At 42.0% G+C, this 25460-nt stretch overlaps 1 protein-coding gene and 2 long non-coding RNA genes across 3 annotated transcripts; 2 read left to right on the top strand and 1 right to left on the bottom strand.

Annotated features, from left to right (window-relative positions):
- The first annotated feature begins 2464 nt into the window (after window positions 1–2464).
- LOC146471288 (uncharacterized) lies at window positions 2465–24690 on the top strand. The gene is made up of 4 exons (XR_014866829.1): window positions 2465–2639; window positions 6255–6345; window positions 23882–24002; window positions 24464–24690. It is a non-coding gene; the product is annotated as an uncharacterized LOC146471288 (long non-coding RNA).
- LOC146471289 (uncharacterized) lies at window positions 6771–18616 on the top strand. Its single transcript, XM_085121027.1, has 2 exons — window positions 6771–8388; window positions 16955–18616. Exons 1-2 carry the CDS (start codon window positions 7174–7176, stop codon window positions 18614–18616), a joined length of 2877 nt encoding a protein of 958 aa, XP_084977153.1. The 5' UTR covers window positions 6771–7173.
- On the bottom strand, window positions 15619–16941 carry LOC146471290 (uncharacterized). The gene is made up of 2 exons (XR_014866828.1): window positions 16525–16941; window positions 15619–15924 (listed from the first exon to the last, which is right to left on the bottom strand). It is a non-coding gene; the product is annotated as an uncharacterized LOC146471290 (long non-coding RNA).
- Window positions 24691–25460: the final 770 nt, after the last annotated feature.

The following is a 25460-nucleotide window of genomic DNA, read 5'->3' as shown; positions in this document are numbered from 1 at the left end:
GATAAATGTTTTCTAAAGATAAATAAACTTTATTTTTTGTATAAGGTTGTAGCTTTGTAAATTCTCGTCACAAAATAAAGCAAGTACGATTCAAACACTGCTTTCATCTAGTGAATACTTTTACGTATTTTACGTCTTTTCTCAAATAACTTGTGAGCATACAATCCCTAGGTTAAAAACGACTCTGAAATGAGAACCGCCGACAATAACTGTTAATAACAGTAACTAAATTTCATAACAACTATCGATGAAAATGGCGTTTTACAACATATTATTACAAGGTTTGCTCCATATTTCAATATTATGAGTCGGTATTTCAGCGTAGCAACGACACTCTTATGGCATCACTTATATTTCAACACAATAGTCAATGAAAATCCGCTACCGTGAATTTCCCAAAATTTCTCTAGCGATTGTCATTGAGATATACAAAAGCATTGGTAACCGGTACCGGGCAAATGCCATCCAGTCTTGTCTTGTGAGTGTTTAGGATGGACAAATGAGTACAACGTGCTTGATGCATTTGAGAACGAAGACAGGTTTTCCACTCATCTAGCGGTTGAAAACGAACGCTCTCCTGTTGAACTGGTGGCAGGATTAACGTGTGCCAGCTTACACTGATTCTTGCTACTTGGCCAATTAAATCTCGTTCGTGTACATTCAAAGATTTTGCGTCGCACGTCACTCGCGCTTCGTCGTGCTTCTTGTAAACAAGAAATGCTGCCTGGTTGAAACGCTCCTTTATAGAACATGTTAAGCAATCTAATGCTTCAGAGTATAGTCCTCGGTAGTAGTCACGAGCTGTGCTTGGATGTTGTGGTTCACTAGTGCCCACTTCACAACGTGATGGGGTGCGTCGTTTTCTTGGGAGCATCTTTTTTCTCTTTTACTCTTCATACGTACCTTATACTAAAACAAAATAAAAAGTTGTCCTCGCAAAAAGTGGGGGGAGGTGGACAGGCTAACCCCCCCCCCCCCCCCTCAAGCACCTCCCCTTCGGCTCCGCTGTCCCCGCAATAATGTGTACGTGTGTTTTACGAGCAAACTTTATTTTATTCTAATGAAAACGAAATATCTGTCATCAACGATAATGATAATGGCGATGTTAGAAGAGTATTTTAGACTTGTGGGAGCCTACTTTTGACACTTTTTATTAAGTTTGGCAGGAAAGTGCGCACTGGAAATGAACCCGCTGTGATAATTTATTCACCTTTGTCTGGAGAAAAGGAAATTTTCCCTTCTGATCAACGATAGCATCCTTTACGTTGACTGAAGATATTTTATGTTCACTAGAGAACAAAAAAAAACTTCCTTCTCACAAACCGGCAATAACTTTCTATGATTACTTTTGGACAAGATTTCAAGTAAATGTCTATGCATATATATATATACATCATGGGAGCAAGACTGTAACAGTTCGGCTTTCAAAGAGAAAAGCAAGCGAATGAAGTATGTCATGAGCTTCAATTCCAATGCGCTCCTTCTCAGTGCAGCCTCTGACGGAGATAGTTCGAAGCATGTACCCTGTCTGCTTAATACCTAAAGAAATACTTTCTGTGATGCAGATTTTTAAATGCTTTCATCAGAGTAAAAGAAAGCTCCACTCACACAAGATACTCGCAATTTACAATTAAGGCCCGTTTAAACTGTGTTTCAAGATTTGCCCAACCGATTCTTTCAGCAAAAGTTGAACAGAAGTTGAGCGAATGTTGGATGAACGGAGTGATCAAACGGTTTCAACTCCATTCAACATTTTCAAGAACAAAGAAAATGTTGAATCGATGTTGAATGAAAGTTTAAACCATTATAAATTTGATTCATTCGTTTTGTACGCTTTCAACAATGTTTAACGACCTGTTCAAACGCTCCCGACATTTGGTTCAAGAACTGTGTTGAACGCATGTTGAACCGAATGTTGACACGAACCGCTTATAAGGGCCTTTATCAACATGCAGCAAATAAACTGTGTATGAGTGTACTAATCGGTGGCCGTGCACCAAAGGGGAACGTTAGCGAATTCGTTTACATATTGTTTCCTGTATTCCAACATCATTTTATGGCCTTTTCGAGGCAACTAACATAAGCTGGAAATTTAAATTGTCCAAAATATATGGAACGCAACCATATGCCCCGAATATATGAGCTGCTCTTGGAAAATGCTTGCTGCATGATCTTTTAACGGTGTATTTTCCGTTCCGAAAACTAAAAGGATTATAGTCTTCAAGCGATGCGGAAGTTTGAGGTGACGTTTCACTGAAAAAACTGAAGCGAATAATGTCTCTCCTAAGTTCCTAGCAGACATTCCACCTGTGAAACGAACCATCGCGTGCCCCTAATTCATTTATGAACGTATCGTGAATACCTTAAGAATAATGGAAAAAAAGTGTCTTGGCACGTTACAGTTATCAGCAGCAACTCTGCATGAATGTATTAATAATTTTCTTATTGTAAAAACGATATCTCGATATCTTTTGAGGTTATTCAGTTTAATGTCTGCAACTTAAATTTTCTCATCTAAGTAGAGGTACCATGGACACAAGTGGGCATAAAAGAGAAACGATACTTGCTTTGAATTATCTTCTTGCAGAGACTGCAGAAGGAACGCGTTGAAATCAAGAAAGCCAAATCCCTTACAATCGGTAAGAGTAACCCTTATATATGTCATTGAAATAACGAAGTACCTTTTATCAAGTTTAAGTTTTCAAACATAAATCCTCCAGGTGTTTGACTGTTAATCTAAAGGATAAAGGCAGCTCGATGAATAACTGTAGGACCTTGTTTTCTCGGATAGAAGTTTTCTCTTTCCACCAGACATTGTTTCATTGCGGGGCTACTGACGAAATTCTGTGATAACCTATAGACATAACGCTAGCCCGAGAAAGGCCCGAAATTGATGAACATGTTAAAAAGAGAATAAATATTTTCATGTTTCGTTTCGAACGTTTTCTGCGAGCAGTACAAAGCAATACATTTCATTTGAAGCTTACGAAACTAGACTGCAAGCAGTCCCTTTCTGGTCAGTCGAGAGGGTGCGCTCACAGCGCAGCGAGACTGGAGCGAGGAGAAATAAACGAGAAGAGACTGGGGGAGAGAAGGAAAAGAAAGGGACTGCGCTGCTAACTGTAACAAACGCGTTCGAATTTCCCGTCGCTCCAGCAACGGAAAATTCCGATTGGTCCATAAACAATAGCTGCTGTCAAACAAGTTTGATGTGTAATTAACTTCTTCACACGTTTGATGTCAACACTTCAGATCACTAGGTAAATGGTTTCTTTTCTTTTCCTTTCCCCTCCGTTCACGCCTCTCCCCAAGCTCCCCTCCGCTCGTTTGCTCCAGTTTTTTCGCGCTCGGCTATTTCGCGCGACCTCTCGACTATCCAGAAAGGGACTGCTTGCAGTCTATTACGAAACTTTAACTACTCACTTACTTATTGAACAATGCCTCGGTAGATGAAGTTTGTTCTTTTGGCCCTCTATTAGCGGTAATATATATATTTAGCCAAGCCTAAAAGCGAAGCTCCCCAATTCCTTTTAATAGCATTTGTATACATGCAAATCTGCTTATTTTGTGAACGTAATAACATGTAATAACGTTACAAATCCCTCAACCATTCTGGAGTTATATATATATCTTAAGTGCATATAAAGCAAACTGTTTACGCGAAATATTTCAGTGAGCGCTTAAAATTTATTAGAGCTTGTTTACAAATATCCATGCGCTGCGAATGGCCAATCAATTACACAAGTCCAACACAAAATGTTTAAAACAATTCATAACTCTGTGAATATTTCTCCTACAGAAATAATTCTAGTCTCTAAGTAATTGTTAACCAAAGGAAAATATAGGAAAAATAATTGTTGGTTGCTTTCGATTCCGAAATATTTCAGTGAGCGCTTAAAATGAGAGCGTGTTTACAAATATGCGCTGCGAATGGCGAATGAATTACACAAGTCCAACGCAAAATGTTGAAAAAAATCATAACTCTGTGAATATTTCTCCTACAGAAATAATTCTAGTCTCTAAATAAACGTTAACAAAAGGAGAATATAGGAAAAATAATGTATGGTTGTGGTCCGAAATATTTCAGTGAGCGCTTAACATTAGAAAGTGTTTACAAAGCTTGTAAAAAATATCCATGCGCTGCGAATAGCCAATCATTTACACAAGTCCAACACAAAATGTTCAAAACAATTCATAACTCTGTGAATATTTCTCCTACAGAAATAATTCTAGTCTCTAAGTAATTGTTAACAAAAGGAGAATACAACAAAAATAATGTTTGGTTGTGGTCCAAAATATTTAAGCGTTTACTGCGTGTTTACAAATGTGCGCTCCGAATGAATTTATAATACACATTAAGTGCAACAAAAAATGTTCAAAACAATTCATAACTGTGAATAACTCTGTGAATGTTCAAAATTAATTTATTTAGGAATATTTGTCGTATGGCAACGACTTAAGTATTTATGTGTAGCTTGAAATATGTTAAATATGGAAAATTACCGACAATTGTCTGCAAAATTGCATTTAATTTCTAAGCGACTTGCAAGTTGCTTATTCACCACATGTTTGTTTTCAACTGACATTTCGCCTGTTTGTTCGCCCTCTCAGTTTCAAATTTGCTTATTAGTCGCCTGCTTTCTCGACATACGTCGTTTGTTGAAATATTCAACGAATACAACAATTAGTTTTCTTCAAAATTCTCGTTTGTTTTTCTGAAAGAAGTTGACCATCGCACTTCCTGCCGAAAAATACCCGGGTTGCAGCACAGGGTTTGAGTGTCTCATTTCACATTGGATTTCATGAGGGAGCGTACGTACGTACGTATGTACGGTCGGGCGAAGACCAAAATCTCTTAGCTATGGGGCTCCGCGCGCGCGGAGCCCCGCTATAAAGGAAGGGGGGGGGGGGGGGGAGGCAACCCTTTTTTCCTTACGTATTTTTGTAATTTTCTTTCGCAAGGCCAAATAATAATTGGAAAAATGTCACCTGAGCATCAAACTTTACTGTGACAATCTGATGACAAAGGCTATGTCTACACCATACCGCTGAATAACTCTTGTGTCGGCACCAAAAACATGTCGGATAGGGCTTTCGTTCACACACAAAACCTAACTCCGATTTCGGATAGACTTTTTGTGCCGGAGCGATGCTGGGCTGCTTTGGTTTTGAAAGTGAATCGTCACATATCGGATCGGTTTTCGTGTCGCTTTCTTGAGTAGTGTGAACAGAAAATCGAACCGAAACGGAAGTCAGCGACGACCAGCGAGGACTGGATTCTAGTGGAAAGAAGGCGGCGATTTTGGGCCACTTTTGTTCACACCAGGCCGAAGTTTTTTCTTTTTCTTTTTTTTTTTTTTTCCCACAACGGCAATAAATGATATCCCGCATAGTGCTGACGTAGCGTAAGTTTGCAGTGATGTGTTTTAAGATAACTATACGAAAAGAATCGAGTAGCATTTCGGCGTCTTCTAGGCAAAATTTTTATATTTTGAGGTCTGATAATTTTCTTCGAGATTAAATGACTGAAAATTTTCAACATTCATTCTTAGAAGGCCCAGGTTGATGTTTATCTTGAATTTTATTAAATATTACAACGAAGTAAGTTTGTAGACTATGACGTAGCGGTTAAATCCTTTTAAATTATAAAACTTGCTCTGCGCTGCACATTTTTATAACTTTGGAAAAAAAATTTAACGTTTTATGAAGCGGTGTTCATTCCAAGATAGGGGGCTGGTCTCATAAGCACACAGTACCCTTAGGTTGCTTATACATATGCCCTACATGCCAAGAGGCCCGGTTTATTGGGGAGTTGTATGAAGCGGTGTTCATTAAAGCGAAGATTGTGCTTCGATAAAACCCTAAGCTTGCTACACAAAAAAGCTATTTCATACCAAGAGGAAGACGTAAAATGAACTCAGGTCAACTCTGGCATTGCCTGAGTTACTCAGACATGTTTTCGCAGGGTCAAAGCTACATGTAACTTTGATAAATTTTGGCCGTTTCTTTTAAAAGAAGGTTTTAAAAAGGCTCAAACGTTGGAATTTTTTCAAGTTTTGTCTACGTTAAACTTTGACATCCATAACAACAGACAACGACAACACTTAAGCGTTTTTAACCATTATTTCGGGGCTTAAAATGATGCAACAACATTAATCTCTGGGTAACACTAATGTCCAAGTAACATCAATCTGTAGGCGACCTTCAATTTCTAACCTATTACTACATAGGTGACTATTCCCTTTGTCTTGCAGTTTCAGATCATGAATATGAAGTTTCGGGTTTTTATGTTGCTGATCATTATTGTGATTGCTGTGGATGCTTATCGTTCTGGAAAGGGAACAGGTAAGGCGAACATAGTTATAGATAGGTTATTAAAAGATGCCCGTAATCATCATGAATTTTATAGATTGTACTAGTAAGCTCTTTGGAGCAAACTACAACATGTAATAAATACTTCAGCGTTTGAATCATCAGTGAAATTTAGTGAAAGTCAAATTCAATATCAATACGCTTCTCTACACCTTCGCTCTCACACAGAAACGAATTCTTTTGATTAATTTTCCAAGGCCCCTAAACCGTCACATGCAACTCACCTCAAATGGGAAAAGTTGAAGACAAACCCTGTTACAGCGATTTGTAGCTTTTTCTGCGCGCCTAATTTTCACCTACTTTTGTTTATTTGTGTATGCTACATCTTTCATACCTTTCGCCCCCACACCTTTATAGATCATTATGTATGTAAATAGCCTTAATTTCTGTCACTCCTTTTACCCTTTTTAAGCCAGTTTTCTTTGCATAAGTTTTTAGTGTGCGTATCATTTTCAGTATTGTATAGTTGTGTCTCGCCGTTCTTCCCGTCTTGGTTAATTTTCTGTAAAATCACCGATAAGGTACGTTCTTGTGTTAGTCGTTCGTTTTCTATTGTTTCTCAGTTGCTTATTCTATGTCGTTACTTGTAGTATTATTTTTATTATCTTTTATTTAATCTTTGTATTTCAAGAACCGTTCTGGTACGGATTTGTTTACCGTCGGGATTAGTTTGCAATGGTGAAGATATCGAATAAAGTGATAAAGTAGAGAGCTGAGTATAATTAGCAGCGGCTACATGGTTCTTATCGTTACGACGGATTATTAGCGGAGTTTCCCTTCCTTGTTGAATCAAGTTCTATTATGGCAGAAGGCGGGTCAGGATTTACGCGGCGAACGTCGAGTTACGCGTTGTTGGATGAGGACAATGCAGATCACATTAATCAACTTAGACGATCGTTATCAGCCTACAGAGGTCACTTAACGAGGTCATACAAAGAATTGGGGTTGTCGTTTTCGAGTAGTGGAAGTCTTATGGAAGTTTTAGACAAGAAATGTACGCTGGACGGTTTATTTATGAGGTATAACGCGAAGGCAAAAGATTTGTTACAGTTATTGACAGTTTTAGACGAACACGAACGGGCGTTGCAAGATCATATGCGTGAAATAGAAACGAAAGGCCTTTTCGACGAGGAATTTGCTCGATGGTTTAATAAGTCGTGCGAATCGGCAACTTCAAGTCCCGAATTGGATCCTGCTCCGCGCGAGGGCCCACGCGTGGTTCCTCGTGACAGTGTGTTCGTGAAAAATCAGCCACACCCTTCTTCGTGCGAGAGTCCTTGCGAGGGATACCCACGCAAGGGTATCCCACGCCCTTCTCTCGAGATCCTTCGAGATGCAGCACAACAGAGTTCACGCGATATTCCGCATGATACGTTTCCAGATGACGATTCAGTTTGGCTTACCCGTTCTTTCACCGGGGATTCACGTGGTAGCTCGAGGGTTAGCAAAGCTTCGCAGTCGTCCAAGGTAAAGCTTGCGAAGGCCAGACTTCAAGTGAAGAAAGTTGAAGAGGAACTAAGGCTCCTAAGTCGTCTGCAACAGTTAGAGCACGAGAGGCAGCGTCTAGACAAGGAAAAGGAGCTGTTTAAGGCCAGATATGAGGTTGACCAGGCACAGATCGAGGTGGATTTTTGCTGTGAATTTGAGTCCTTTAATCAATTGCCAAAACAGACGCCTGATGAAGCCATTGGAAAATATCTTCAGTCTTGTGAAAGGGATCCTGGACAAGCTCATGAATTCTCGTCTGGTTTTCTGCCTAAGTCACGCGAGCTACCAGCAGTCGTACCAAATAAAGAGTCCAGAGATCATAAGAAAAACGAAGCAGTTATTGAAGCCTCAGACCGTCAGCGCCTTTTGAGCCAACAGCAGGAAAAAACAGTCCGCTACTTGTCCTCTGGCCTCGAAAGGCTCGAAATGCCGAAAAGAGAAGTTATCTCCTTTGATGGCGATCCTAGGAAGTATCCTCGATTTATAAAGAACTTTGAAATCAATGTGGAACGTAGAGTTAACCACTGGATGAAATAATGGATTTGATCATATTTGGCTTTAAGACAAATATGAGACAAATCTGATGTTATATTTGTCCGGGTTGTGAAGACAACAAATGTGGGACAAATATGTTTTTATATTTGTCCCTGATGAATGCAGGACAAATACTGTTTATGTAAGACACACCAGACAAATGTTTTACACAATGAAATGCACAAGCTATTAATGCTCTGATGAATCTATCTCTCCATAAATTTTTGTTTTAGTAGCACTCCCACTTATCTCCAGGGCCTGTTTTAGTTTCCCCTCTTTGTAACACTACAGGGGAAGATTTAGGGGTGGTGGATTGGGTGGTTCAAGCCCCCTTCTTTTAGAGAAGCAGAAAATAAAAATATCAGTATCAAATTCACTTCCACAAAATTTATTTTCCTTGGAAATAGTATACTGTACATAGATTATTAGCAATGGTACTAAATGGATCATAAAATTAGAATACTTGTCTGCAGCCCACTAGCGTAGCGATTAGGAATTATTCCGGAGAAGGAAAGGGGGCAGCGCTACCCCTGCTTGGAAAATTTTCAGCAACACTTACTCGAGGAGAGAAGGAGATCGCAGAGCCTATGTACGTGGTTAAAAGTCAAGGGGATACTGCATTGCTAAGCCGCCAGGCCGCCGAACGTATGGGCCTCGTAGAATACCACCTGGAACTGACCTCGAGCACGCCAATACCTGTCATCGGAGAGAGTAGACAAGCCACAGTCGACCTGATTGAGGAATACAAGGATGTGTTCTCGGGCTCAGGAACGTTAAAAGGAGACGTCAAAGTAAATAAAGTTACACGTTTACCCAGACGCAAAACGCGCTGTACAGGAACAGAGGAGAATATCCCTACCGCTCAAAGACAAGTTTGATCAGATTCTCAACAAATGGGAGGAAATGGACATAATTGAAGATGTGGGAGATGCACCAACTAACTGGTGCAGCAATGTCGTCCTCGCCCCAAAGAAAGACGGAGAAAACATTAGGGCAAGCCTGAACATGACGGACGCCAACAAGTACATCAAGAGAGCAGGCTCAATCTCCGAGCTGTTAAGTTCTTTGGAAAGGTGTTCTCTAGTGAGGGCATTTCGCCTGACCCACACAAGGTGGCAGCTCTGAAAGCAGCAGGACACCCTCAGTCAGCAGTCGAGGTCTGCTCCTTCCTGTTCTTCGCGGGAGCTAACGCAGAGTCAATGGAAGGATTTGCCCAGGTGACTGCTCCACTGCGCAATCGGATTAAGGATGACGTCAAGTCCCAGTGGACACAAGAGTGTCAACAGTCATTTGAACAGGTCAAAACAATGCTCACATAGGACACAGTGATGGCGTACTTTGACCCGCAACGCAAGACAAGGCTGAAGACGGATGCCGAGTCAGGTGGAATGGCGGCCACCATGAAGCAGTATGATTCTCTGGTCAAGTGATGGAGACCAGTTACGTATCGCTCAAGAGCATTCCCAGGTTTTAACAGCTAGAGAAAGAGGCCAAAGCAGTCGACCGGGGCATCTTTGTCAATCGAACCTGAAGGAAGCCATAGCTAGAGGAGACTTCACCGCCCAGGAGAAGGGCACGCTTGGGCCGCAGTATGACCCCATCTTCACTGAGCTGGCTGTCGTAGAAGAGCTAATAGTCCGAGGAGCACGAATAGCAGTTCCCAAATCCCTGCGTGATAAGGTGGTCAAGCTCGCGCATGAGGTCCATCAGGGCGTCATCAAGACTAAGGAGTACTTACGTACGAGAGTGTGGTTTCCAGGGTTGGACAAAATGGTGGAGGCACACATCCACCACCCGTGCCAAGCAGTCAATGTGTCACAGGAGCGAGAGCCACTGCGCATGAGACCCATGCCCAGGGAACCATGGAAAGAGGTTGCTATGGACTCTCTGGGGCCCAATTCATACAGGAGAGTACCTGCTGGTCACCGTTTGCAAGCAGTCCAGATGGGCAGAGGTAGAGTTCGTCACCTCAACCAGTGCCTGAGCGGTGATACCCAAGCTGGACAAAACCTTCGTCTCGCTTGGCTTACCCGTTTGGTAAGCAGCGACAACGGACCCCCGTTCAATGGGAAGGCGTTCAGTGACTTCGGCAAGTATTTGGGTCTTCGTTATGAGCGGAAGACACCCCTGAACCCGCAGACTAACGCGGAGGCCGAGCAATTCATGAGGATACTGAAGAAGATTTATCAAATTAGCCTACTGATGAGATCAAACTTCAAGCACGAAGTATACAGATTCCTCGGTGCCTATGGGGCAACGCCGCATTGCACCACGAAGATCGCTCCAGTAGAGGTGACCTGATGAACCCTAGCCGCAAGTTCCGTACCAGACTTCCCATTGGAGTTACCCCCGTGAAGATGATTTTGAAGAGCTGTACCAGAAAGATCTTGAGAAGAAGATGCAAATGAAAGGTTATGCAGACAACAAGAGGTATGTCAAAATCTCCGACATACAGAAAGGAGACTTGGTGTTGTTCCGAAGACAGGCGGTCAACAAGGCCACTCCTGCATATGAGACAGAACCGCTACAGGTCCAGTACAGGAAAGGCACTAGGGTGGTACGCAAAAGAACTGATGGCAGCACCATTACAAGGAACACGGCTTATTTTAAGAAGGTACCCTTCAGATCTGCCGAAGTAGATTTGTTTCACCTCTTCATTTTTTTAAGTTCTGCCGGATGCATTTTGCGAATTATTAGCTTATTTTGATGTTACAGTTGCTAGTTTGATGTTGAGGAAATTTATGAAAAAAGAAAGAGTTTGAAAACAGATAAGAAGGTATTTACAGTTTTAATTATTGGCCTTCGATGACCACAAAAATCAACAACTTATAAACGAATGAACATGAATCTCAAGTCTTACGTGTAATACCTCTTTAAAGCAGTAAGCTTACAACCGTCACTAGAAACAGTAAGATTTTCGGCAAAAAGAAGTAAGCGAGAAATTCACTTCTGACCGATGTTGAAAAATTAAGCACTGATCCGTGAAAGAAATCTGCCCAACTCGGCAGCTTTTAGCTTGACCACGAAATTTCTGGCAATAAACGTATTTAATTCTTTGCAACCTTTAGCTCGGTAACCCCTACCTTTTTAACCATTGCCTGTTTTACAGGCACTCTGCATTCAAATTTTTTTTATGTTAAACTATGTTCGGCTTATTACGTAAAACCACAAACTCGTAAAATGTTACTTTACAAAATTTGGTGGAAGCGCAAAATATTCATGCCAGTGAGTGCCTAGAAAACGCTCGCGACGATGGGCTTAACTGGTCTCCTCAAGGACTTACCACCAATTTGAAATAAATGGTTGAAACTGACTTCTCAAATGAAATTTAAGTTTATATATATATCAGCATTGCGGAGAATATGTTTATATTTGTACTGTAAGGTTTAATGTTTTCTACTCAGTCAGGAGAATTTCCTGGAGTTGTCCCCAATGCTTTAGTTTACAGCAGTAGAAACTTAAACGTGTACAGGGTAATAAAATGTTATTAAGCATCGAGTGTATTTTCCGTAGACTTCCAGGAATTGCTTCAAATATCCTGAGAAACGTATCGCCGCAATTCACCGGAATTCATCTTCACTTGATTTCAAACTCTTTGCCTTCTAAAAAACCTGGCTTTCTACAAGAAACAGGATTTCTCTGCAATATTATAAGTGTTCTTTAGTGTATTTTAAGGCCTCAATTCGAGGGCCGCGAAATCGCGGAAAATTCAGTGATACCTTACTGAGAAATCTCAAAAGCTTCTGGCACAGAAAACGCAGGCTATTCACGTACGCAGCCTGAAATAGTCTGCTGCGAAGCCACCGGTGGTGACCACGTAGCGTAGTTTGGTTCGAGAACCGCTTTTAATACGGTTGCCACTATTCACTTCTGCAGTCACAAGTTGGCTTACAGGAGCCTTTCATTTATATACCTGTAATTAAGAGAAAATACAAGTTTAATTCATGAGCAAACTAACAACAATGAAACCAAATGTTAGGCATCAATTGAATAATTTTTATTCACCTGCACCATGAAGCTTTCCACGGCTTGAAAATAACACGAACACAGATCGACAAAAATAGGAAACCTTGGGACTAAAGAAGGAACTTGCAGAGTAATTTCTTCCACTAAATTTGACCTGCTCCTTCCTCCCGTGTGGTGCGTGGTGAAAGCACTTGGCAGCGGCCATGAATGTTTTCACTTTTTCAACCAAACAAATCTGTTCACGTTTTTACCTTTTTACACAACTAATCTCTTGCTGTTTCTTGTAAGAAACGAAATTTCATCTTCTGGGATTTCCTTTGCAGCTGTAGCACTTGGTTTCCAAGAATATTTTGGCTCAAACAATCCGGCTTAAACAGTCAAACTCCAAAGAACTTGATAGAAGTTGTTGTTCTCGCGGCACTGCAAAATGAAGAAACTAACTAAATTCGCGCTCAGCCAATCAGGAGCAAGTATTTTTTCCGCTTTACCAATCAGGAGTAAATAATTTCGCCCTCGAAGAAAGGAAAATTAAGAAAAATGTTTCTGTTTCGACCAATCACCATTCAGTAATACTGCCCTCAGTCTTATAATGAATGAAACGACCATTTATGAGATTGCTTTGCCATGGAAAACCAAACCACCCAGTCTAGACAACATCAAGCCTATTGTGCAACACCGTGGCGCAGAAGTGATTGACGGTGTTAATTAGTCAGCGAATTCTTCGAATTCCTTCACAGTGCGTCAAATTCGAACTAATTTAATTCACAAGGATAGAATGCCAAATCCAAAAATCCAAATGAATAACACGGGTAGAGTAGTGCGTAGCGTAAAAACGAACTAACTCGACAAGAAACTCTGACTAAAACGTCAACAATGTTTAATAGACAGGTCAATGTTCTATACAAAGTTCAACTGAGATAGACCGCCACGTAGCGATTAAGCTGATAAGACAAGCGTCAGTTGCGAACTTGCAGAGTAACGATTTGACAATTTGACGATATGATATGTCGATTGGAATTTGGTTTGCACACGCACTAAATGAAGAAGACTGATACCAGTGTACATAGAGTTGAGTGGCCCGATTGCCGACTAGTGGTAGTTAACACTGTAGACTCTACACCAGAACTGAGCTAACTGAACTGAAAGCTTGCTTACCGTATCAGAAAAACCCAGAGACTTTCGCATTTCCAAATCCCGGTACCTCTATGTTACATTTTTCGTGTAATCTTTACTAGGCTTGATAAATTCAGCTAACACAATTGCTCTTCACAACTCAAATATCAACTCCACTATCAACCCATCTAACAGCTAACTAGCTACAAGCTTGAAATATTCTGATTGGTAACCGCACACTCAAATAACAGGTATTGAGTGGCAATAATTGACTAAACGACAACAACTACCAACTACAAAACATTTTCATAGAATATCCTAGACTTTGAATCATATAAAGATCAACATGATGATTACAACTAAAATAATCAGCAATTTTGTCCTTTAAACCTACAAGAGTTAAATGCTTTCAGTGTTCAAAATGTTCTTGTTAGGCGTTTCTTTCCACGTAACAGTACTAACCCTTTTATGTTCTGTCGAGTTACTGAGCCACATGCAAATTCTGCAATGCTGCAAGTACAGCTGCCAAGACTGCCTCCTGTAACTCGAAATAAGTAAAACGTTGGCAAGTAAGGGTTGCGTTCACAGTGAACTGGTTAGCGTCGCTTCTAACAGTAGCGCTGTTAAATTGAACATGGGCCACGTACTGGTGATTGTGATCAAAGACTAACATGTTCAGAAACTCGCGTCGTTGTTGTCCTACTATATCCAGGTAGCCCTTGTATGTGTGATAGTCAAATAGGCAGTCGAAAGCTTCGCGGATGATTTGATGGTCTTGTTGCTGTAGTCCTGGCAGTACACCGCATAGGTAAGCTGTCATGTTCTCCCTCACTTCTGCTTTTGCCGTACGGGTGAAGTCGTAAATGCGTCCTGCATTGTAGACAAAGGCTTGAGGTGCGTGGTTGTTGACAAGACCTTGGAAATGAATAGCATTATTTTGTAACCCATTCCTTAAAGAAACCAGGTTATTGTAGTAGCTAAAACTCGGGTCCTGCCTTGAGCTTACGATTATTACCATGCTGAAGCTGCGATTCTTTTAACCAGATGCTTTAAGTAACTCTTTAGCAAGCTACAAGTGTAACTCAATCATATCGGTGCATTAATTTAACAGTCCGTGAGCAAATGTTCTTAACCAATCGGATCCCAATACGTTACATCCTGTATTTCTAGAAATTGCGTCCTGTATTTCGAAGAAAAACCATACTTCCTGTTTGACAGTACTCGCGATTTCATTATTTGGGAAAAGTGCGACGGCGTCGATCCCCAGCTTCCATTTCTACGTGTGTAGGAACTCTTAGAATCATAGTCAACACAAAATGTAGTTTTAAAATGCCTTTTATGATGATATTGTTGCAGTACCGTGTTCACGGTATTTCAGACGGTAAGACCAAAATAGACACTAGCAATCAATGTTCACCACGCTGAGTGCGACAAAAGTGTCCATAAATACCGGCTAAATATTCACGGTTTTATTATGTTAAGGTAAAAGACATAGTTAGGTCACAGTTGTTCTCTCGGGTGTGTCGCCTGAGAACAAAAAGCAATCGGGTGCGTCGCCTTTGCTTCGTGAGCTAACTCCGATAATAATATTAGAAATTTCTTCACAGAGATATTTTGAACTCGGCCGTTCTTATTTCGGGTGAGTCGCCTGATAAGGACAAGCAATCGCGTGCGTCGCCTTTGCTTTGCCGTGTTTAATAGTCGCTGCACATCGACGATAACTTAAGTCGTTGTTGTCGCGGCACTACAAAATGAAGAAACTAACTAAATTCGCGCTCAGCCAATCAGGAGCAAGTATTTTTGCCGCTTTTACCAATCAGGAGTAAGTAATTTTGCCCTCGGTGAGAGGAAAATTAAGAAAAATGTTTCTGTTTCGACCAGTCAGCATTCAATAATATTGCCCTCCGTGTTATAATGAATGAAACGGCCATTTATGAGACTGCTTTGCCATAGAAAACCAACGTGGCGCAGAAGTGATTGACGGTGTTAATTAGTCAGCGAATTCTTCGAACTCCTACACAGTGCGTCAAATTCGAACTAATGTAATTCACAAGCATAGAATGCCAAATCCAAAAATCCAAATGAATAACACGGGTAGAGTAGTGCGTAGCGTAAAAACGAACTAACTCGACAAGAAACTCTGACTAAAACGTCAACAATGTTTAATAGACAGGTCAATGTTCCATACAAAGTTCAACTGAGATAGACCGCCACGTAGCGATTAAGCTGATAAGACGAGCGTCAGTTGCGAACTTGCAGAGTAACGATTTGGCAATTTGACGATATGATATGTCGATTGGAATTTGGTTTGCACACACACTAAATGAAGAAGACTGATACCAGTGTACATAGAGTTGAGTGGCCCGATTGCCGACTAGTAGTAGTTAACACCGTAGACTCTACACCAGAACTGAGCTAACTGAACTGAAAGCTTGCTTACCGTATCTTATTCTTGGTTTTCACATGACGTCATAAAAAACTGAAATTCGTAACTAAACACAATTTTGGGTTTTTATCTTCATCACATATAAGAAAATCTAAATTTCCATCGGCTTGCTTGTTTTCAGCAGGATAGCATTCTTTGTTTTGAAAATAGAGCAGTTTGAATTTTAGATTTTTGCGCAGTGCGTGACAGAAGGATTGCTGCTCTAAACATAACACGTACATGAAACATCGATTCGCCTCGTGCTTTTTTAGGTCTGATCAGCTAACATGTAATAGAAGCGTTAATGTCAATGTGTGAAAGTTCAGCAGAGAGAAGAAAGGCTTTAAAATAGCCAAGGTAAACTCCAGATGTTTTTGCTGGTTTCCGGCCGCCATGTTGGTGCCCATCAGACGGGGCACCAACATAGCGTCGCATACTAAACTCTGTAATTTTCGGTGGTACATTTTCTCAAATAACTCGATTAGGAGATATCGCACAGCCCTGTAGCTTTCACACGTTGTTTATGTATCACTCTTCTACAACATATCAATTTCTTGACTTTATCTATTACATGGTTGAGGTTTTTATTTTTTCACTTGCGTGACGATGTGTGAGGTGAAAACCACCTATATGTGCGCAGAAAAACCCAGAGACTTTCGCATTTCCAAATCCCGGTACCTCTATGTTACATTTTTCGTGTAATCTTTACTAGGCTTGATAAATTCAGCTAACACAATTGCTCTTCACAACTCAAATATCAACTCCACTATCAACCCATCTAACAGCTAACTAGCTACAAGCTTGAAATATTCTGATTGGTGACCGCACACTCAAATAACAGGTATTGAGTGGCAATAATTGACTAAACGACAACAACTACCAACTACAAAACATTTTCATAGAATATCCTAGACTTTGAATCATATAAAGATCAACATGATGATTACAACTAAAATAATCGGCAATTTTGTCCTTTAAACCTACAAGAGTTAAATGCTTTCAGTGTTCAAAATGTTCTTGTTGGGCGTTTCTTTCCACGTAACAGTACACGCGGACGATGAAAGACTGTCCTACCTGATCCAGTTTTGCTCAGGTGTCGCAAAAGATGCCATCGTGAACTGTGTTATCTTGCCTCCTGGGCAAGGATACCGCGAAGCGAAAGATATCTTGCAGAAGAATTTCGGTCAGAAGCACATCACTGTGCGTGCGTTTATTGAAAGAGTTGTTATGGGACCTCAAATCCGAGCGTCGGACGCCGAGAAGCTGTCACAGCTAGCAAGAGACATGAGAAATTGCGTTATGAGCTCTGAGCATATGCGATACAAAGCAGATATAAATTCGATGGACACTCTCAGAAAGGTTGTAATGCGCCTGCAACCTCACATCCAGGCGAAGTGGGCAGAAGTGTCAAGCAACTTGATTGAAGCTGATATCGAACCTGAGTTCTCTCGCCTCACAGATTTCGTGGAAAAGAGAGCCGCTGTAGCCAATACTGTCTTCGGAAAATTGGTTGGTACTAGACCGAATGAAGACAAAGGGATTACACAAAGAGCAAGAAGAAAATCAGACGATGCCCCTGCGGTGAAAGTAACAACTCTCGCGACTCAAGGTTTAAATGGTACCTCGTCTATCCCGAGTCCACAGAAAGCTCTTGGCTCGAAGCAGCATGCAAACAAGCAAGCTCCTGTGACTACTTGTTTGTTCTGCAATGGTAATCATGATCTCGAGAGATGCTTCAAATTTAGCGACAAATCCTATGAAGAACGTAGAACGTTTGTGTTGGACAAAAAATTATGCATCAACTGCCTGAGAAGCAACCAGTTTGTAAGGCGCTGCAGGCAATTTAGGGCTTGCCTCTTCAGTGGATGTGGGAAACGTCACCACTCGTTGCTGCATCCTCCTGGCGACAGAGTCCTTGAAGAAACGAACCAACCCGCTGACAGGGCCACAGTGGATACCCCTGAGAAGGTAAACGTTGACAGAGCTAGTGATGAAGGCCAGTGTGCAGCCATTGGTACCGGAAAACCTCGTGTGAGCCTGCGTATAGTTCCCGTGAGAGTCAGTGGTGCGAATGGCGGTCCCGAGGTAGAGACATACGCTTTCCTAGATGATGGCTCGGATATCACTCTCTGCTCCAATAGTTTGGCAGAAATCCTGGGCTTGTCAGGGAAACCTATGACGTTCTCTCTTACAACCGTAAACAAGAAAGACCGATCCAGAAGCGGTTTTGAGGTGGAATTAAACGTCAAGGCTCTCAAGTCAGATGACAGTATACATTTGAACAAAGTGTGGACAGTGGACCATCTCCCGGTTTCAAGACGGAGAATACCAACCGATGAAGATGTTCGAGGATGGTCTCATTTACACGGCATTGAGTTTCCAAAGCTTGAAGACCAAAAGGTGGAGATCCTGATCGGTAATGACAACCCTGAAGCCCATTGGGTATTTGAACAAAGATGCGGTAAAAGAAAGCAGCCTTATGCAGCCCGTACGCTACTTGGATGGACACTCATTGGTCCTTTAGAACATCGCAAGAGTTCAGAAGTGCATGTCAACTTTATTAGTGGCGGCCAAGAGATGATCTCAAGCCAGCTTAAGAGGTTATATGACGCAGACTTCAATGAGTCCTTATCTAGTGTGAAGCAAGCCATGTCAATTGAAGACCAACGAGCCCTGGCCATTCTGGAGAGTTCCGCCTGCCTTAGAAATGGTCACTAACAGTTACCTCTCCCATGGCGCTTCAAGTCTCCTTGCCTACCGAATAACCGAGATGTCGCTGTACGAAGAATGAGGTTCCTAGAAAGACGTTTCCAAAAGGACACCCCCTTTTTTGAGAAGTACAGATCGACTGCCGAAGACTACATCTCAAGGGGCCACGCCAGGAGAGTTCCCGATGACCAAGTCTACGTTGATGACAAACCACTGGGGTACTTGCCTCATCATCCAGTTTTTCATCCCCAAAAACCTGGAAAAGTAAGAGTTGTTTTCGATTGCGCAGCAAGATTCCGTGATACTTCTTTGAACGATCATCTCCTCCAAGGTCCGGATCTTACGAATAATCTCGCAGGTGTTCTACTCAGACTCCGGCAAGAACCCTTAGCACTAATGTCGGACATAGAGCGGATGTTCCACAAGGTACTTGTGGCACCGAACGACTGTCATGCCCTGCGGTTTCTTTGGTGGGAAGATGGCAATCCTTCAAACAACCTTGTTGATCATCAGATGTTAATACATCTATTTGGCGCCAAATCATCGCCATGTTGTGCCAGTTTCGCCCTCAGGAAGATGGCACGTGATCATCAAAGTGAATTTGACGTCCAGACCGTTGACACAGTTTATCGCAACTTCTACGTCGATGATTGCTTGAAGTCGCTGGTCTCAGTTCCTGATGCGAAAAGATTGGTGCGCCAATTGACGGACTTGCTTTCCAAAGGCGGGTTTCATCTTACAAAGTGGATAAGCAATTGCCGAGAAGTTCTTGAGTTTATACCGGCTTCTGAACGGGCACCGTCTATGATGAATCTAGATTTTGAAGATTTGCCTATTGATCGAGCCTTAGGAACCCAGTGGAATGTCGGGAAGGACACGTTAAGCTTCCGAGTCTCCGAGAAAGAAGTCGCTGATACTAGAAGGGGGATATTGTCTTTGGTTTCTGGTGTGTACGATCCGCTAGGATTCGCAGCCCCTCTTGTGTTTCCGGCGAAGATGATCCTTCAAGAACTGTGCAAGCAAGACTTCGGCTGGGACGATCAAATTCCTGATGAGAAGCTAGCGGAGTGGCGCGTTTGGGTTGATAATCTTCCAAAACTGAAGCTTGTTAGCTGGCCACGTTGTATGAAGCCTCGAGGGTTTGGCAACCTCCTTAATGTTCAACTGCACCACTTCAGCGATGCATCGGAGAAAGGATACGGTGCAGCATCGTATATCCGGCTTGTAGATGTTTCAGGTCATATTCACAGTGGATTACTCCTTGGAAAGGCACAGGTAGCACCCTTGAAAACTATCACAATTCCTCGAATGGAGCTGACCGCTGCGACCGTAGCTGTGAAATTGCATAAGTTCCTCGAAGACGAGATTGACCTTCAAGTTCACAAAACTGTGTTATGGACAAACTCTACTATAGTCCTTCAGTACATCCGTAACGAGGCAAGGAGGTTCCAGACGTTTGTGGCTAACAGATTGTCGATAATTCACGATGCGTCCTCACCATGTCAGTGGCGGTACGTGGACTCGCAGTCCAATCCTGCAGACTACGCTTCCCGTGGTTTGTCAATTCTAGAAACAGAGAAGTTTGAAAGTTGGCTTAATGGTCCAGCCTTCCTCCGCAGACATGAGAGTGAATGGCCACAATCCCCTTTCCAGATACCTGATTGTTGTGAAGAGGATCCAGAATTGAAAAGGAAAAAGCCACAAATCCACTTAGTGTTAAGAGAAGACATCCTCGAGCGCCTACTTCAGACACACTCCTCCTTTAACAAGCTTCAGGCATCCGTCGCCTGGTTGTTACGTTTTCGAGAATACCTTCAGTCACGTGTGTCCAAGAAAGCACCACGAGTGGGCAATTTGACGGTTGGAGAAATTTCCCGTGCGACAAGAGAAATAGTTCAAGTCATTCAAGCCCAATCTTTCCCGAAAGAGTTCGAAATTCTGTCCAAGGAACGTTCAGTAAGTTCTCTAGATTCAAGCCTCTCACGTCCATCCAGAACGAGATTCGCATGCGTGGGTTACCTCAGTCCTCTACGTAAGCTGAGTCCCTTCATCCATAATGGTATCACATGCGTTGGAGGACGTCTTGAAAGGGCACCTATTAGCTTCGATGCCAAACACCCAATGATTCTGCCTGGCAAGAATTACGTCACCGACCTAATTGTTAAAGAGTATCATGAAACAGAAGGCCATGTGGGTGCAAACCAAGTCCTGTCCAGCATTAGACGACAATTTTGGATCCTTCAGGGACATTCAGCTGTTCGTCGTGTTGTTGGGAAGTGTTTGAAGTGTCGTCAATGGAATGCTCCTCCATGTCAGCAAGTAATGGCACCTCTTCCCAGAGCAAGGGTGACCCCACAGTCGCCTCCGTTCTCTTCAGTGGGAGTGGATTACTTCGGCCCAATTCTTGTCAAGTTAAAACGAAGTCATGTGAAGAGATATGGGTGTCTGTTCACGTGTTTAGCTGTCCGAGCAGTACATATCGAGATTGCGCACGACCTTACCAGCGATTCCTTTATACAAGCGTTCTCTACATTCGTCAGCAGACGCGGTTCACCAGTTGAAGTCTTTAGTGACAATGGAACCAACTTCAGAGGAGCAGAAGTAGAAATTAAGACAGCCTTGGAGAAATGGAACATCGACCGAATCAACAATTGTCTCAGAAGACGAGGAGTTGCTTGGCACTTCAATCCACCGTTAGCAAGTCACGCTGGTGGAGTCTGGGAAAGAGTAATCCGTTCCATACGCAAGATTTTCCGCTCACTCTTAGGCGTTCAAGTGGTCGATGGCGAGACTCTCCTTACTTTTATGGCAGAAGTTGAGAAGATCCTTAACGATCGCCCTCTCTCGCCACCGTCTAGTGACCCACAGGACCTCGAACCCTTGACCCCGAGCAAGTTGCAATTGCTTCGTCCAAATGTCTGTCAGTCTCCAACAGAAACCGGTGATGTTGTGTCTTATGCGTCTAAGCGTTGGGAGCAAGCACATTATTTAGCTGATGTGTTTTGGATGCGTTGGATACGCGAATACATACCGGCTCTTCAGCTAAAACAGAAAAGGCTCCGTCCACGCTCGAGCTTGGCTGTTGGTGACTTGGTTCTAGTCGTTGACGAAGCTTCGCCTCGCGGATTTTGGCCGCAGGGTATTGTTCAAGAAGTATTTCCTGACAAGCACGGTTTCGTGAGACAGGTCTTGGTCAGGACAGCCTCCTCGCCTCCTCGGTTCTACGACGCGACGTGCGGAAACTTTGCCTATTAGAAGGGGCTTTATTTGAAAGAGACTAACCTGGACAGTGATGTTAAATAACTGAACTCAGACATTATGAACACCTTAGTTTTTTTTTGGAAAGGCTTTCTTATATGCGCCTTTCGGGGGCCGGTGTGTTACAGCGAGTTATAGCTTTTTCTGCGCGCCTAATTTTCACCTACTTTTGTTTATTTGTGTATGCTACATCTTTCATACCTTTCGCCCCCACACCTTTATAGATCATTATGTATGTAAATAGCCTTTCTGTCACTCCTTTTACCCTTTTTAAGCCAGTTTTCTTTGCATAAGTTTTTAGTGTGCGTATCATTTTCAGTATTGTATAGTTGTGTCTCGCCGTTCTTCCCGTCTTGGTTAATTTTCTGTAAAATCACCGATAAGGTACGTTCTTGTGTTAGTCGTTCGTTTTCTATTGTTTCTCTATTGTTGCTTATTCTATGTCGTTACTTGTAGTATTATTTTTATTATCTTTTATTTAATCTTTGTATTTCAAGAACCGTTCTGGTACGGATTTGTTTACCGTCGGGATGAGTTTGCAATGGTAAAGATATCGAATAAAGTGATAAAGTAGAGAGCTGAGTGTAATTAGCAGCGGCTACAAACCCTTTCTCCCACAGTCCGCCTCTACAATCCCTTATAGCCTTCCAATTTTACCTGGTGTGACTCTTCAATCCACTTATTTCCAAGGCACTAGGAATCTCCCATCAAACATCACCTACTGATGTCCAGTAAGGGAGCATCTTCTCATCTAAGATAGCCTCATGTACCCTCATACGCCTCTTCTGCAGCGTACCGACTCATGCACAACCATTCTCTTGGGCGTTTCTCTCCTGTCGCGTTCACAAACTGCATCTCACGTCTCCTCCTCCCTAAAAACTTTACTGTTTCCTTACTGTATACCGCTTGAATCAGGTACCTCACTTCGACACCAGCATCTTTGTTCGACAGCCTCTTATTTTAGCCGCCATCCTGTACGGTTTCCTGTGCAGATTCAGCAACACTCACTTCCGCCTCCAGCAGTTTCAAACCCCAAGCCTTCAGTTAACTAGCAAAAAAGGCACTTACCATGCCGATCATGACTACACCGGCCGTCACACACTGCGCAAATTTGTTTGTTGTTTTACCTGCTCGATTGATTCTCTCCGTAACTGTCCATTCAGTGACGTCCATTCTGTTGGAGTGTTCCGTGTTTCTGGATCAATTCACTCACTCTGTTTTAATTAATGAAACCCCTACCACTGGCCCCACAGTACTCTCCCATTACAGATAGAGTAGGGTTAGGTGTGTAATGTCGTATTCAAAGCCTATAGCCTGAATTGGGGGGCACCAGGATGGACACCAAACAAAATATATTAACAATAATTAGATTATGAGCACGAGATTTCTATTTCGTGATAGTTGATGAGGGTCAAGCCCGAATCAGCTATCACGCATCGAAATCGAGAGCGAATATTGAAACCGTCATTCGCTTGAAACTGAAACGAGGGGACTTGCTTTTCTTATTGTAAAATGACAATCAAAGATATTCCAACGTAACAGTGCCCTTTGGAAGACGATTTTTTTTGTTAATGTGTGTCAGTGAAACACTACTTTGAAAGTTTTTAAAATTATAAAATTGCCGACTTTTAAAAGTGTAAATGAAGAAAATATAATCATTGTTTGGACTCCTTTTCTTAACGTGGAAAATCTTCATTCCAATTTCGCTGCAATTTTTGCCTTCTCTGGAATCGCATCGACTAGTAATCATCCAAAATCCCGGCTTCACAGACACTTCAAAAACGTGAAGAAGCGGCCGCCATTTTGTTGACAACAGCACACTGTTAGGCTACTCACTATTTACAACAGAAAAGATAGTGAGTAGGGTAGAAGAGAACAGCACGAGTAACAGAACGCTAATAAATTGATACTAAAAGGAATCAGTATAGGAGTCTCATCCCCACCTCACCCCCCCCAGCCAACCCGTGAAAAAAGAATTAATCAATTAATCAAAATTGCTTTAAATTATATTTACAGGTAATACGTGCACCCTTTCCGGCTTTGGTCAGTGTACGTATTTTTTGAAACAATGTCCACCATCAACGAGGGCATGTTCTCATCGCCAGTGCACTGCCTGGCTTGAGAAATGCTGCTGCAGGTAAGAATTATAAACTGAACGTACGAAGTATTCCTATAGAATATAAGAGGATATTTGACGACAAGTAGTTTAAAGCTTGTAAGCATATTTAATACCTGGAATAAGCGAGTTACTTATTAGGCACAAGATTTGTGATCATTTCCGGAGAGAATTAGCCGCATTTCCGCAACTATAGCGCAAATTCCATGTAAGCGTGATCAAATGCGCTTTACAGGAACAAAGCAGTTTAAAGGGGAGAAATTTGTCATAAATACGTCAAGAAAATACTAAAAACCTTACTCTATATCTAGTTGGCAACGTTGAAGCGTAAAATACCGTTAGTCAGAAAATGTCAGTCCTGTCCAAACCAAACCTCACCTCTGGGAAAATGTCGCTACTTCCATTGAACACAATCTATTTTCAGTATAACCACCATTCTTACACATGTCCATGTGTCATTCTTGCCATTTTCTTTTTTTCAGGTATAGACCTGGTTAAACTGGACAGTTGTGCAACGCTTTGCAGCTCAGCCATACAAAGCAATAACAACAAAGTATTTTGGGTGTAAAAGACGGGATTATTTATAGCTTAGAACTTGCCAAGTAAATGATTTTGTGGAGGCATTTCATTTAGCTGTTCAACTATTCTTTTAAAACCGCGGGCTGTGTAATGTTAACGAAGCCAAATAAAGGGTTATCATGAAACTTTACGGCTCTTTGATCTTGTGCTTCTTACAACTGCGCATGCACATGAAATCTGAACCATATCGAGCATCCTCGTTCCCAGAGCCTATGATATTTTGGCCAGCGGTTGGATCGTAGGTTCCCCTCGCGCAACAATATTCAAACCCTTGGTCAGTCTCGTACCCAGAGTCCTCAGGCTTTTTGGTCAGCGGGAGGGCGCAAGAAGAGACTCTGGAGAATTCGAAAAAAAAATTAAACTTTTTTATAGGCTGTCCCGTAACGGTTTCCATTGTTTTACCGCAGAAATCCTGCGGTAATAAAATTCCAGTTCCCCAGAGTCTCTCCTGGCGACTAACCGCGAAACCAGAACTGAAGTAGGCAGTGGTATGCAACTGGATAATAAAAACAAGCCAAGAAAAGAAACAGTCTAATTCTCGCGCAGCCAGAAACCGGAAAAGAGCTTTTCGCTCTCTGGAAAGTAGATAACGATCCAAGGTAATGTCGTGAATGAAAGGCTAAGGGTAAAATAAAAAACTAAAACTTCGCAATAAATTTCATTCGTGGTCGAGTGTTAGCAATAAGATTGAATCCCCGGAACAAACGTAAACACCATTAAATTTGCATACGCATAATGACAACCACTGAATACTGCAGGGCTTTGACGAATTTATCAAAACTGCAAAACTAACAACTGCAGTCTAGGATTTTTACTAAGCACGACTGAAGACTTTGGATCTTCTTCTTTTTCGGGAAATTTCAAAAAGATAATAATAATAATAATAATAATAATAATAAT

The sequence above is a fragment of the Pavona decussata genome, unplaced genomic scaffold (genome assembly GCF_977016875.1).
Source record: "Pavona decussata unplaced genomic scaffold, jaPavDecu1.1 SCAFFOLD_105, whole genome shotgun sequence".
NCBI classification, from domain to species: domain Eukaryota; kingdom Metazoa; phylum Cnidaria; class Anthozoa; order Scleractinia; family Agariciidae; genus Pavona; species Pavona decussata.
This window is presented reverse-complemented; position numbering and strand designations above follow the sequence as displayed.